The 15,673-nt window shown below is 33.7% G+C and overlaps 1 protein-coding gene across 3 annotated transcripts; it reads left to right on the top strand.

The window, feature by feature from the left end:
• Positions 1–1,603: 1,603 nt before the first annotated feature.
• On the top strand, positions 1,604–12,184 carry LOC109071894 (GTPase IMAP family member 7-like). 3 transcript variants are annotated; one of them, XR_006160946.1, is made up of 3 exons: positions 1,604–1,980; positions 3,271–3,323; positions 4,116–4,403. XR_006160946.1 is itself a non-coding variant. In XM_042764676.1 (2 exons), exons 1-2 carry the CDS (start codon positions 1,962–1,964, stop codon positions 11,233–11,235), a joined length of 726 nt encoding a protein of 241 aa, XP_042620610.1. In that variant the 5' UTR covers positions 1,620–1,961; the 3' UTR covers positions 11,236–12,184. The 3 variants fall into 3 exon arrangements, 1 of the variants encoding a protein (XP_042620610.1); XR_002014604.2 differs by having other exon boundaries at positions 3,222–3,323; XM_042764676.1 differs by lacking the exons at positions 3,271–3,323; positions 4,116–4,403 and adding an exon at positions 10,529–12,184 and having other exon boundaries at positions 1,620–1,980.
• Positions 12,185–15,673: the final 3,489 nt, after the last annotated feature.

Raw genomic sequence — 15,673 nt, 5'->3', positions numbered from 1 at the left:
GAGGCAATATAGTTTGCAATATTAATAAGGTGCATACCGAATTAAGCCGTACTTTTACACCGTCTTATTCCATTAAACAAATGGGAGGATAACAGTTTAGTGTGTTGCATTCATATTCGCATCTGCTTTCCTGTACCTATACTTTATTAATAGATTGTATTAATAAATATACAGAGTTTGGGCTTTTTTATTTATACCACTGTCTTGTCTTCGTTCACTGAGCCACGTATTTTCTTTAGGTTTTCAGTGGGGCACAAAACACTTAATGTGCAATTTAGCGCAATTTGCTTTTATGTTCTGGGCAGTTCTGTTTGTCTGTAAATAGAAGCATATATGTTTATTATTAATAAGATGTGTCCTCCAGTGTCACTGTTTTAGTAGGATACATTAAGCAACGTTAAGCGTTTGTGAAACAGTCTGCGGCACAGCCCCGCGCTGATGGTAGATACAGCCCACAGTGCAAATTGTAAGATTAAAAATGGAAAAATAGAAAATGGTTTAGATTTAATTTGTTCAAATGATCATTTCTGAAGTCACAATTTAGCAAAAGTAAAATTGAAAAAAGGAAAGAAAATGGCCATTGTTCATTTATGAAGTAGTTAAAAAAAAAAAGAAAAAAAGGAACGTTTGGTTTCATTTTTGCATTTGCTCCATGTGGTCTGAAAATTGAATTGTGAAGCGCTACAAGGTCTGCAGTAAACTCATAAAGATGCTGATCCAGTTGTCTGACCTTCATTAGTTAGTTTCTTCCTCTTCTTCTTCTTCTTCTTTGGAAGATCAACTTTAAACTTTTTTCTGTTTGCAGTTTCTTGTATAGTTGGTTGTACATTTCAAGAAATTAAATTCATCTGGTTGAAACTAAAATACGAAAGGTCATTTGTCTAATTTCAGACAAAATTTAGCTTGACAGGAAATACAATATATATAAAAAAATAACAATTTATTATATATATATATATATATATATATATATATATAAATATATATATATATATATATATATATATTAGGGCTGTCAAATGATTAATCACGATTAATCACATCCAAAATAAAAGTTTTGTTTATATAATATATGTATGTGTACAGGGTATATTTATTATGTATATATAAATACACACACATAAATTATATATTTAGAAAATATTTACATGTATATACATTTATATATTTATATTCTTATATTTTATATTATATATAAATATATTTAATATATAAACATAACATATTCTTCTTAAATATATACCATGCATGTGTGTGTATTTATATATACATAATAAATATACACAGTATACACACACATATATTATGTAAACAAACTTTTATTTTGGATGTGATTAATCGTGATTAATCATTTGACAGCCCTAATATATATATGTTATATATATATATATATATATATATATATATATATATATATATATATATAAAAAGACTCTTATTTGCTTGGTTCGGAAACCTGCAAAACATATGAAGAAGAAAATAAACAAATGGTAATAATAATAATAATAATAATAATAATAATAAATTGTTATAATATAAAATATATTCGTTACAGTATTTGAATATATTTTATTATAGCATATAATCATTATAATATAGAATATATAAGAACAGTGAAGTTTTGTTCACCTTGTCAGGTGCTTTATGGTTCAGGCTAGACTTGACTTGACTGACATTATGATTATGATTCATTCTGAGTTACTCTATTCAAAGACTAAACGGTTAACTTCTGAGATAAAAGATTGTGCATACATACCACATACTGTAAACACATACTGTATCTAGGTAACATCAAATATGCAGCCAATAAGCAATGCTGAATCCATGGGCTGAGCAACTTATACATTTTTTTTTTTTTTTTTTTAAAGTGAGGAAGATCAGGCACTTCTAGTTTCCCATATGCGAATGATTCAGTCAGACTGAGAGACTTTAAACAACAAGAACAAACTTTAAGAGACATAATGGCATCTTCATATAAAGGTGAGTCGTGATTAATTATCTAACCTAATATGACATTCAGAGACTACAGAGAATATACTGTAGATTATATAATTGTATCTTTATAAGTATTATGTAACAACTTTTTTACATTCAGAGTTTACAGTACTTATGTTTAACTATTTCATTATACATTAGTATAAAAGTACAGAGTATCATGATTAAATATGAAGTATGATATTTCCAACATATTTGTCAAGGTATTTTATCAAGGGCTTAAGTCGTAATGTCAAACTTGAATTATCTGTTTCCAGAAAGAACAAGACCATTAAGAAAATATATTTCCTTATATATTACTGATTCATTCATTGTTTATTTATAAAGCACGTTTAAAAAACAACCCAAATTTGACAAAAGTGCTGTACAGATCAAGATGCACAAATAAAAATGAATGATCTTTATATTGAATGATTTAGCAGTATATTAAAACATACAGAATAATATTTTGTGTTAATATATTAAAATATATTGAATAATAAATGCTGCTTTTCATACATTGAAAAATATGTGACAATATATTTAGGCTATATATCTAACAGTAATGTGTAATTATGGCACGCACTTGTACAGAGTGGATTAAATTAAAAGTCTGGGTTTATGGCAGGATCCTGAACTTTCTTTAAACCTCACATTGCATATATACTTAATAAGATTAATTTTGGAACCAGTATAGTGTAACGATCTAAAAATCGTTTTACTTTCAATATTCAGAAAAAAAAAAAAAAAAAAAACTTGCTTTGCAACTTACATATCCGTCTTCATGACTATGCTGATGAGGTTTATCAGAATACTTCTAAAACTGATCTTTTGCCTCTTACTACAGCCTATAATAAATTGTGTAAATCGTGTTATTGGAAGTTCATTTGATACACACCATTGTATTATGTATGATTTATTTAAATGGTCTCCACGTTAGAGGGCATATTCACTGATTTTCAAATGTATACATTTTAAGTATCCTAATTATTTGCGTCAGTATTTGATATTATATTCTACTTTATATCAATTAAGAAATTCTGCACATTATTTTTTTTTCTTACTCATTTAGTTAAGTAAGTGTTTGGGGGGAAAAAAAACATTTCGGTATAAGGCTCCTGCAGATACATGTACGATCTTTGACTTCATTTTATGCTTGAAAACGTTTTTTCTTGTGTTGATTTTTAACAATTGTAATTTTTTTTTTGTTTTTTGAAATTATTGAAATTAATAATGTCAATTATCAGTCAATCACATTGCTGCTTGCATCTCTTCATGAACCGTATTCTTCTAAAGAGCAAGTTTCATCACGCTTCAACTTAATCGGGGGGTATCTTCCATGCGTGAAGGTAAGAAAAATGTTCATATTTGGCATTAGAAACTTTCAAAAAGTAATTTGTGTGATCATTTGTGGACGGTCAAGGGGCATTTTACACTTCCTCATGAATGATGGTGTGAGCCGCACTGGCGTTAACTAATTTTAGCAAGCTTTATTCTTTTGTTAGATTTATTGTGAGTGGAATCACTTTTAATTGAGCACTGACACAGTAGTGTTTCCCATGAGAAAATTCATGGCGTTCACCCGATCTCTCTCTCACTGAAAATGAACAGAGCTCATGCTGCCATGAATTTTGTAAGATGCCCTTAAGCCTTTTACACACTGCACGAATTTAGCAATCCTATAAGATCATCACAAATCACATTACTGTGCGACATGGATCTGATAAAGTTGGGTAAGGCATGTACAGTATGTACAGTCTGTACAATAACATGTCACATTTTTATTGGCTGCTCAGTAAACGTGGTTCGTAGCAGCAAACACACTGTGCTAGGATCGTGCTGAATCTCTGACACTGTCCGAAAATGATCCTTGGCTATATTTAATTGCAAGATCGTGACAACGGCCGTCTTTGAACCTCTCTCACTGTACAACATAACCACTATTAGGAGCCACAATCACATAAATCACCACGATTGTTTCCCGATGCCCATCTTTCATCTGGGACAGCTGAATCCTGCAGTGTGTAGAAGGCTTCAGACATTTACTTTATCGCTTATGTTTTTCTTGGCTTTCTAAATACAAAATAACTTGCTGTACTCGTTATGTGTATACATAACAAAGGTGTCTTGCATTCTTGCAGATTTCAGTGGAGGAAACCCCTGAAGCGCTTGTGAAGTTAGCATGTGACAGGCAGATAAATAAGACACTTCATTCCACCGGCCTTCATCTTCACTTGAATGCTGATGAAGATACACAAATACACAAAACGATTCATGTTTAAGATGCTGTCAAATACTATATATTTAAAATTCAAAGTACAAACTTGATTAACCATTAACTCAGGGAACTTTTCACTCAAGCAACATTGTTAATGTTTAAATTACTATATTTTGATTGTTTACTTTTTTAATTTTGACTTTTTAGCAGGTTTAATAAATTCTGTATAAACTATATGCTTGTTTGCTGTGTTTTTATTGCATAAAAGGTCTGTTAAAAAATAACACACACTTGGCACAAATTGTGTAACTATAACACATTAGTGTGGAAAAAATGTCAACACACTTTCTGTGTTAGCAGGAATAACACATAGGTTGAGTTAAGAGTAACACACAATGTGTTGTCCTTAGCTAGACACAGAGCTGTGTTAAGAAACAACACAGGTTGTGTTAAACATAAGTGTCCTGTGAAGTGGACATCACAGGATATTCCGCCATGAGTTCGAACTTCAAAGGGAGCATATACAGTATGTTCCATTCAAAGTGTGCGAGAAGTGAATTCACTATTCACTGCGCTTAAATGTATAATTGCAGAAAACATATACACGTTGTCCATTTGTAACTGTGTTGAACATTAATGGAGCAACATATTGTGTGTGAAAACTAGGGCTGTCAAATGATTAATCACGATTAATCACATCCAAAATAAAAGTTTTGTTTACATAATATATGTGTGTATACTGTGTATATTTATTATGTATATATAAATACACACACATGCATGTATATATTTAAGAAGATATGTTATGTTTATATATTAAATATATTTATATATAATATTAAATATAAGAATATAAATATATAAATGTATATACATGTATATATTTTCTAAATACATAATTTATGTGTGTGTATTTATATAAACATAATAAATATACCCTGTACACATACATATATTATGTAAACAAAACTTTTATTTTGGATGTGATTAATCGTGATTAATCATTTGACAGCCCTAGTGAAAACAAATCATTCAAGTTGTTAATTTTGTTTAAAAATCTTATAAATGTATGAGGTGGCAAGAGGGGCCTTTTACCCCACACATAGGGTAAAAGGCACACTGTATTGATACAAATACTTCAACTAAAATAATGTTGTTGTTTTAATAATGCCTAAGTTAAAAACAATCACTTAAGCAAAGTTTGTACTATTTTCTGCTTATTTTGAAAAATAAAAGAATTAATTTTTGTTCAATAAATATACCGTCATTAAAATATTTTAGGCCCTACTATAAAAAATATATTTTAAAATACAGAAACAAAACTCATTTTAATAAGTAAAGATTCTGAAAGTATTGAAGTAGATCCAATAACAATTGAATGTATTTACAGTAGTAACAACACACTATATTTTATTTTATTATATGATATGATTAATATCATGTTTTTATATGATGTTTTCTTTCTAAACATGGTGATTATCTCTAATAATGACACCCAACATAAAATATGATATTTATCATCTGAATCTAACCATGCCATGTCAACAAATGTAAAAGTCAGCCATCTATTAATTATCATCTTAAATACTGTGTTCCTTTAGCCCCAACAGCAGGGGCGCTTTTTAACCCCCAAATACCATACTTTTACATATTCTTTTTTTTTTTTTTTTTTTTTAAACTATTGCATTAATTATTTTAATCAAAATGGTTTTTATTAAAGTATTTTTTTGTCTTAAAATATATGCCTTAATTTTATCGATTCTCATTTGCTACTTAAATCTACACCATTTAAAAAAAAAAAAAATAGATCAAGTAAGCACAGAACCAACTGATCAAGGATCAGACAATTATATACGTGCATCTTGAAAAGCAAATGTTTTGGAAAGTGCTGCACCACATTTTTGTGCCATCTAATGGTTTAGATGAAAATAATATCAAGAGCCTTTAGCCTCATTGTATCCTACATCACATCCGGTCGGGCGGTCGCATACGGTCTAGCTGTAGACGTTCAAATATTTTAATGTATCTGCAGCTCAAACCGGATCAGAATCTTTCGCATATGAATATGACCGAAACTTCACGCAGTTCCTGCACTACTCTCCATTGGAAATTAATGACTTCCGGTCTATCGCTTGTCGTTTGTCGGAAATAGTGGAAAGGCGTCTTAATAGAGCCATGCAAAACATACAAAGTGGTCGTAAGCGAGGACTGGAATTGAATATATTTGCATATAAATTTGCATAATTTGGTTAAGATTTTACACACATGCCGGGGTACAACTGTTTATGTTTTACCATCCTTCATCTATTTTCTAACCAATTCAAGTGTAACCATAACAAAATACTGTTATTAAACCAGTTCAATTCTAAATTATATGCTAACTATAGTCTCAATTCAACATTAACGTTAAAGTGCTACCTAATGGTTGGTAATAGCCAAGAAATGTACAGTTTTATACCATCCTGCTGTTAACGTTTCTTTAGTCATGAACCACTGCTGATTAGCCTGAACCACTGTAGGGAAACCACCCTTACACATATATATCACTGAAGATAGTTTTACATTCAATAATACACTTCATAACATGTGGATGTACATGTGATGAGAGATGGTACCGTGTGTGTATATAAATATATTTACTCATGCAATACATAGGCCTACATAAAGAAATATATCATATATTTCCAAAATTTCATAATGATTTACATTATATATTTCATGTATAGCTAGTGAACAACAGCACAAATACTTTGGCATATACTAAAGCATTTAGAAATGTGCTGAAGAAAGCACAACCATTACTGTTTAAATATATTTCTAAATGCTTTAACACTGACGCAGTGTTAAAGTTTATGAGATAATTAAGTGATTGATTAAGTGCTGATTGAGCATTGGTGATAAACAGCTGCTGTTAACAAACAGAATCACTGAAGAAAAGAGAAACACAAGAACTACAACTGACTTTAGCCCAGAGGTGGGATTTCAAGTAACAAGCAAGTCTTCAAGTCATATCCCAGGTCCTCAAAGAGTTAAAGTTAATGAGATAATTAAGAGACTTATTAAATGAAGATTATGCATGAATAATGAACACCTGCTGTTATTGAGAATTACAGAGGATCAGATGTGGATGTTTTATTGGCTAAAATGATGCCACCATCATGGAGATCAGTGTTTGCTTTAGTTGGACTCTTGACCCTTGATTATTGTGTTATCTTTGTTATAATTGTTTGGTTTATGTGGAAATCACAAATATCAGATACTCAGCTTGAACTGACCTGATTATAGTTAAAATAGCAGGTTTTTAATTATTTTAATTATAAACTAATTTCTGTTAAGTTTTGCATAATACAGCATTTATGCAAAGTATACCTCAAATAGTTATGGTGAACAAATTTTAAATATATATAATGCTTACAAATACTTGAAGTCCAGCTTTCTCAGACACACACAGACATCAAAAACAAGTATTTGAATATCAACAATGGTGACAATCAACAAAAGTGGGTAACACCATAGTAAAAACGCCCATCATGCACTGCAATATGAAAAAATATTGTCACCACTGTTGAGGATCGTATGATAAGCGATTATGTCTAAAAGCCTGAGCTGATATTGTTGATAAACAAAATAAATGCTAAATCTTAACATCAGGTGTCTTCAATAACTTTGTTTTAGGGGTTTGAAAGCATAAGTTTTTGAAAACGATGCCTGTATTATCTCCATGTAATTAACAAAAACATGAATTTGTGAAAGGTGACATCATGTGCATGCGTATTATGTTTTTTTTACATAAATAGTGTATTTTTTTACAGTGCATTGCGGTGTCATTTATCAACTGCATGACAGATAATTATATGTAACAATAATTGTCTTGTCATGCTATATAAATTAAAACAATACTTTAATTTCCTTTCTCATAAATTATTTAATTCATAATTAATTCTATCTGAAGACCTGATCCTCCTGTGGATAATCAAGCCAATTCATAAATGTAGTGGGTTTTTCATCTGTTTGCTGAAAGATCAGCTTTATTTATCAAAACAATCATTTCAGGGACATAGCGAGTTACAGGCTAATGTTTTTTTCTTTTCTTTTCTTCTGTGCATTATAAGGAAGGTTTTGTAAAACTGCACAGTGTTTTTAGCTTTTTAACCCCTTAACTGTCACTCACATTTTTGAACATAGACTTGAAAGTGTACTTTCCAAACTAAAATATTTATATGTCTGATTTTAAAATGGGTTTTAAAGGATGAATTTGGGGATTTTAAGTTTTCAGTTGATATATAATTTCTGATTATTTCTAAAGTGTGACAGAGAAAAAGGCAACGAAGAAGACTTTTTTTTGACAAGGTCAGAACTCCTGTTTAGATGTATATTTTTGAGGGTGCACTCTTGTCATAAATTAATCTATTACTTTTCCTACATAATTTTTTAACAAAAAACATTGGTAAAATATCTATTTAGATTTCTTAGACCTTTCCAACGATATATAGTTTGTCATGATTAGATAAGGATTTAGTGAAGTAAACGTAGGCGCCGGGGTGACAGTTAACAGGTTAAACAACATACTCAATCCTACACCAACTACGTACATATTTCCTATCATGTATGCCAATTGAACCAATCAGAGTAGGTATGAGGCGGGGCTACAGGAACTGAACATTATTTACAAAATTATTACCTGTATACAGGTCCTTCTCAAAAAATTAGCATATTGTGATAAAAGTTCATTATATTCCATAATGTAATGATAAAAAATAAACTTTCATATATTTTAGATTCATTGCACACCAACTGAAATATTTCAGGTCTTTTATTGTTTTAATACTGATGATTTTGGCATACAGCTCATGAAAACCCAAAATTCCTATCTCAAAACATTAGCATGTCATGAAAAGGTTCTCTAAACGAGCTATTAACCTAATCATCTGAATCAACTAATTAACTCTAAACACCTGCAAAAGATTCCTGAGGCTTTTTAAAAACTCCCAGCCTGGTTCATTACTCAAAACCGCAATCATGGGTAAGACTGCCGACCTGACTGCTGTCCAGAAGGCCATCATTGACATCCTCAAGCGAGAGGGTAAGACACAGAAAGAAATTTCTGAACGAATAGGCTGTTCCCAGAGTGCTGTATCAAGGCACCTCAGTGGGAAGTCTGTGGGAAGGGAAAAAGTGTGGCAAAAAACGCTGCACAACGAGAAGAGGTGACTGGACCCTGAGAAAGATTGTGGAGAAGGACCGATTCCAGACCTTGGGGGACCTGCGGAAGCAGTGGACTGAGTCTGGGAGTAGAAACATCCAGAGCCACCGTGCACAGGTGTGTGCTTTTGAACCAGAAACAGCGGCAGAAGCGCCTGACCTGGGCTACAGAGAAGCAGCACTGGACTGTTGCTCAGTGGTCCAAAGTACTTTTTTCGAATGAAAGCAAATTTTGCATGTCATTCTGAAATCAAGGTGCCAGAGTCTGGAGGAAGACTGGGGAGAAGGAAATGCCAAAATGCCTGAAGTCCAGTGTCAAGTACCCACAGTCAGTGATGGTCTGGGGTGCCATGTCAGCTGCTGGTGTTGGTCCACTGTGTTTTATCAAAGGCATGGTCAATGCAGCTAGCTATCAGGAGATTTTGGAGCACTTCATGCTTCCATCTGCTGAAAAGCTTTATGGAGATGAAGATTTCGTTTTTCAGCACAACCTGGCACCTGCTCACAGTGCCAAAACCACTGGTAAATGGTTTACTGACCATGGTATTACTGTGCTCAATTGGCCTGCCAACTCTCCTGACCTGAACCCCATAGAGAATATGTGGGATATTGTGAAGAGAAAGTGGAGAGACGCAAGACCCAACACTCTGGATGAGCTTAAGGCCGCTATCGAAGCATCCTGGGCCTCCATAAACACCTCAGCAGTGCCACAGGCTGATTGCCTCCATGCCACGCCGCATTGAAGCAGTCATTTCTGCAAAAGGATTCCCGACCAAGTATTGAGTGCATAACTGAACATAATTATTTGAAGGTTGACTTTTTTTGTATTAAAAACACTTTTCTTTTATTGGTCGGATGAAATGTGCTAATTTTTTGAGATAGGAATTTTGGGTTTTCATGAGCTGTATGCCAAAATCATCAGTATTAAAACAATAAAAGACCTGAAATATTTCAGTTGGTGTGCAATGAATCTAAAATATATGAAAGTTTAATTTTTATCATTACATTATGGAAAATAATGAACTTTTATCACAATATGCTAATTTTTTGAGAAGGACCTGTATAATGCTTATATTGTTATTAAGCAGTTTTAAATGTTCTCTTCTCTCCTTTGATGTTCTCCAATATTATCAGATCCAAGGATTCACAGAAAAACTGCAGCTGGAAAGATTGCATCAGGAAACATCATACTGAAAGAAAAAGTGTTTGAAGCACACCTATCTTTTGAATCTGTGACTGAGAAATGCAAGCAATATCAGCAGAAGGTAGAGAGTAGAAAAATCTCAGTGATCGACACTCTAGGACTGTTTGATACATCAATCAGTGAAGAACAACTGAAGGAGGAAATAGTGACGTGTGTTGAGATGTCTGTTCCTGGTCCTCATGTGCTCCTGACAACGGATGAGCAGATTAATGAGGCAGGTAAAGGTAACTATCACGTTTTCAGTAACACAGATGTTGAAAATCGATCACAGGTCACTGAACTACTAGAGAAGACTGACAAAATGGAAAACAGAGGAGAGCATTACACAAATGTTACACAGATTTACAAGGAAGCTCAGGAAAGGAGTTTGGAAAAGGAGGAAAAACCGGGAGAGGAAGAACCACTGAGTTTGACTCAGAAAGCAGCATTTGTGGGAGCAGCTGTGTTAGGAGGAGCTATTGGAGTAGCAGGAGCAGTTGTTGGAGGAGCAGCATATGGAGCAGTTGGTTTAGTAGCAGCACCTGTAGCTTTAATTGCTGCAGGAGTTTCTCTCATGGCAGAGGGAGGTGCAATAACTATCACACATGCATTGAAAGTTTGGAAGGAGCAGAAGAGAACTAAAGAAAACACTATATAATTGGTTACAAATTCTGCAAGAACTAATTACCCAAGGGCACTTCACAGAGTTAAGGATGGGAGGATCTAAGCAGGATGTGATAAACAAGAATTCAAGCATGATGTAAATCAGGGTTCTGCAAATCTTACCCTGGAGGGCCAATGCACTGCAGAGTTTAGCTCCAACCCTGATCAAACTCACCTACCTGTGATTTTCTAATGATCCTGAAGACATTTGCTGCATTCCAGGCAACCCGTAATCTGTTTTTCCAACCTTCTACACGTGAAAGTGTACCAGAACGGCAGTCAAACCCGTGACTACCCACCCGTGAATTCATACAAGATCAATGTACTCCCAGTTCCGAGCTCTGACGTCACATAGCCCGCGAAACAACTATGGCAGCCCCTACGGAAAATATTGCCTACGGATGCGGTGTTTATGCAAGTGGTACATGGTTAGAAATAGACTTTAAGAAAATATAACTTTGCAATAAATTTAATAATCTACCTACAATTGAGCTCAGGCAGTTTGGCATGACTTGCCTGGAACGCTACAAAGTTGTGACTTACAGGCTCAAAAACCTGCCTGGAACGCAGCATTGATTAGCATGCTCAGGTGTGTTTGATTAGGAATAGAGCTAAACTCTGCAGGAAAGAGGATCTTGTGGGCCAGATTTGAGGATCCCTGATGTAAATACTGTGTAAAATACAAGTAATACAATGTAAAATATGAATGAAGTTAAACAAACTGTGTAAGTGCTCTGATACTCATTTCAAAACTAATACTTCATGGCTATCTGCTATTAGTTCTGTACTATTACTGACTGTTGGTGACAATGTTATGTAATCAGGTTTTTGAAATCCAGTTATTGATCTCATTGTCTGATAGTTAGCATCTTTCTGTACAACAATGGCTTTTGGTTGTTTATTATTCAAACGTGTGAATCAGTTAATAAAATAACTTAAACAACTCTGGTTAAAATTTATATTTTAGTTGAAAACATCATCACTGCACAGCAAAAAGCCCAGTGTTAAAGTAACTCTTCCGAAGTTTATTTGAGTCCACATTCAAAAGTTTCAAATTAACTGAAGCAGTGTTAAAGTTAATGAGATAATTAGGTGATTAATTGAGTGACGATTGACCATTATTGAAGAGACCTAATGGTAACAAGCAGAATCACAAAAGGAGAAAATCACAATTTTAAATCACCATTATAATGGTCAGTGTTGGCATTAGTTGGGCTCTTGATCCTTGACTTTTTAATATTAGGTTTTGTTTAGCTGTTTTATGTGATTAGAGTAAATGGATTTAATTGCTGATATTCAATCATTACTGTGAAATATATGCTATAAGAACATTATAGCTGAAGAGTTAACAATTGGAAAATTTGGTATGTGGGATAAGATTTCTTGATATAAGACATGCATGAAAAATAGCTATTTGCTTTGTTTTTGAAAGTACATTCAAAATTTATGTTGTAAACAAGTAAGAATGCATGTGATTTCTGCTGTATATAATGTTAAACTTAAAATATTGAATTGTTACAATCTAAATAACAAATAATCAACTTCCCAGCTTTGTTAATATTTTCATCTAGCATATTCTGTATAAAGCATGCATTGTTTTCAAACATAAAACACACCTTGACCGAGGATGATGATATTTAAAGAACACCATTTAGAGATCATATACAAAGTTCAATGACTGTTTCTCTCTGGCCGTGTCTTTGTTAATGCTGCCCTCTTGTCCTGCCTCTTCGTTTCAACCACTACACCCCCTTGTTTAGTCCTTGTTTGTCAATTGTATTCACCTGATCCTCATGTGCTCTGCTCCCTTTATATTGTGTTCATTTCCCTCTGGTCTTTGCTGGTTTGTTTTGTGTGTGCATTCTCCTAGCTTGTAGTTTTAGTCTTGTTAAAACTCACTATTCAGTATATTGCATTTAGTCTAGTTTCTCTCTTGTTATTCTAGTTCCGGTCTTTGTGGTTTATTTATTTATTTATTTATTTTTTTTTTTTAGTTCTTGAACCTTGTGATTCTCCCCCCTCTTTTATTTTCTTTCTCGTTTATTTTCTTTCAGCAACGTTGTTTTCTTTTTTTATATTTATTTCTAGCTTTTTCCTATTGTTATCCTTTTGTTTTCATAAGTTCCAGTTTATTATTTCTAGTATTTATTTTACTTTTGTTTTTCCTTTTCCTTTTTATTTCTTTTATCTCTCTAGGCATAGTTCTGCAAGTTTTTTTTTACTTTTGATCTTTCTATCTCTTGTCTTTGTGTGTCTGTGTTGGTTCCTGCACTGCTTCCTGAGTCCTCCCTGGTCACTGATTCTTCTGACCTGACAGACATTTTGGTGCTTCAAGAGTTACCCCAGGACCAAGCCTGTGGTTTCTTGAGTTGCTACCAAGTCTCCTTTTGCCACAGAGTCTGAAGCTACCCCCATCCCCGACCAGCTTTTTCTCCTGTAGTGTGGACTGTCTTCCTGCCTAATCTGTTTGTGTTCTCATTCTTGTTAATAAACTGTTCTCTCTGCCAAACCCTGACATTCAACACATGTATTTTTAGACATGCAGAACTTTATTTTGTTTTTGTTGTCAGTTTTAACCTGTAAACGTCAGTCCCTTATTTCAGAGTTGGACCTGGTTAGTAGCCAACATATATGCAAAAACAAGTAAGATATGGTTTGATTGGATTTTCAAAATTTGCTTTGCTTGAGAAAACTAAAAAATATACAGTTATGATTCAATCCTTCTTGTCACCGACATGACAATAAACCAGTGTAAGTGTGGTGAACAGTAGTGATTCATCCGTGACTAGAACAGATTTGCAGATAGCATTTCTGCCAGCCCAGTAGAACTATAACAAATTCAACCAATCTTGAAAATTCAAGAAAAAGTTCACCTATTTAAGAGAGACTGTCCTGTTTGTATATGCAGTGAATTACGACCTACAGCAGGGGTGGCGAAGATCAGTCCTGGAGAGCTGCAGAGTTTTGCTTCAACCCTAATCAAACACACCTGAACAAGCTAATCAAGGTCTAAAGGGTTACTAGAGTTCGCCACCCCTGACCTATAGTTAGGTTTTAAAATCAAGCACCCTCTAGCAGCCTTAGAAATGACGACAGTCTCGTTTGTTGGGTGTGTCATCAAATAACCTTTGACTGTCGTTACCAAGGCTACCAATCAAAAAAGGAAGAATGATTCAACAAATCACTGAACGTCGTTGTCCAGGTGTGTTAATTATTTTATTTTATGGTTTGTTTTTTAAGGTACCGTCCTATTTCACTGCAACTAATGTGAAAGTAAGTGCAGTTTGACATTTTCTTTACAAATCAGTTGCCAGTGCCACTGAACTAATGTGATTTCACCACAGTGCTTTAGCTCGATCCTGTTATTAAATGCCCAGTGACCACAACACTTACCATATGTTTACCATAGTAACTGTAGTTTTATTGTGGTATTTGTCGTTAAAGCACAGTAACCACATTGTTTCCCATGGTTTTACCAAAAATTACTACAACATTTACCATGCTTTTACCACAGTAGCAGTGTTTTTACTGCATACTATTCGTAAAGTACAGTAACCACAACACTTGCCATGCCTTTAATACCTTTTTGTGATGAAACTGTAACTCAGTCATTTTTCTTTCTTGCAGTTTCTTCAGATCACATACATCTCTATCTCCTACAACAACCTTTAGTGTCCAGCAGCTCTTTACGAAGCCATTTTTCGCAAAAGCTCATTTTCTCTCTCTCGCTCAGCTGTTAACTATTTTTCTGAACTGTAATCCTTAACTCATGTACACATATTTTTGCTTTCTTTCTTCCTTTCTCTTGTTCATCATTTTCAAAGCTCAGGATCAAATTTTGATCAGTTACGTCAGAAAGCTGCTAATATTAACAGGGAACTTGAACTCAAAGCTCCCAATGCTGATCTTGGAGAAGCTGCCAGGGAGGCTGAACAAGTCCTTCAAAGGTCCAACCCTTCACATGTAATACTGAACACATTCACTTACATATATGTATTAAAACAACAAAAACAGTATTTTTTTTTTCTTTGTTTCAGCTGAAAAGAAAGACCAAAGGAAGGCCTGTCAAATACTTGTCAAACTTGTCTTGTTTCTTGAGAAGGATGAATCTGGTCATCTTGGGTGTGTATGAAGAAGAACAAAAGCTGCAAAGGCAAACATTTGCAGTTTCAGATAGCAAGCATCCACTGAAACAATGTAAAATCAGTGGTACTGAATCAACATTACTTTTGCACCTGCAAGTAACGTTGAAAAACTGTGGAAAAGTCATCAAATAATCAAAAGTAATGGCACTGAATCAATGTTACAATGTGATGTTGGTTCAGCATCATGCTGAAAATGATTTCACGCTCAAAAAATGATTTAATGCCATTAACATTGATTTTTTGATGACATATCCACATTTTTCATCATTAATTGCGGGCGCAAAAGTG

This window comes from Cyprinus carpio, chromosome A1, assembly GCF_018340385.1.
Source record: "Cyprinus carpio isolate SPL01 chromosome A1, ASM1834038v1, whole genome shotgun sequence".
Taxonomy (NCBI): Eukaryota; Metazoa; Chordata; class Actinopteri; order Cypriniformes; family Cyprinidae; genus Cyprinus; species Cyprinus carpio.
Note: the sequence above shows the minus strand (reverse complement) of the source record. Positions and strands in the feature narration are given on the sequence as shown.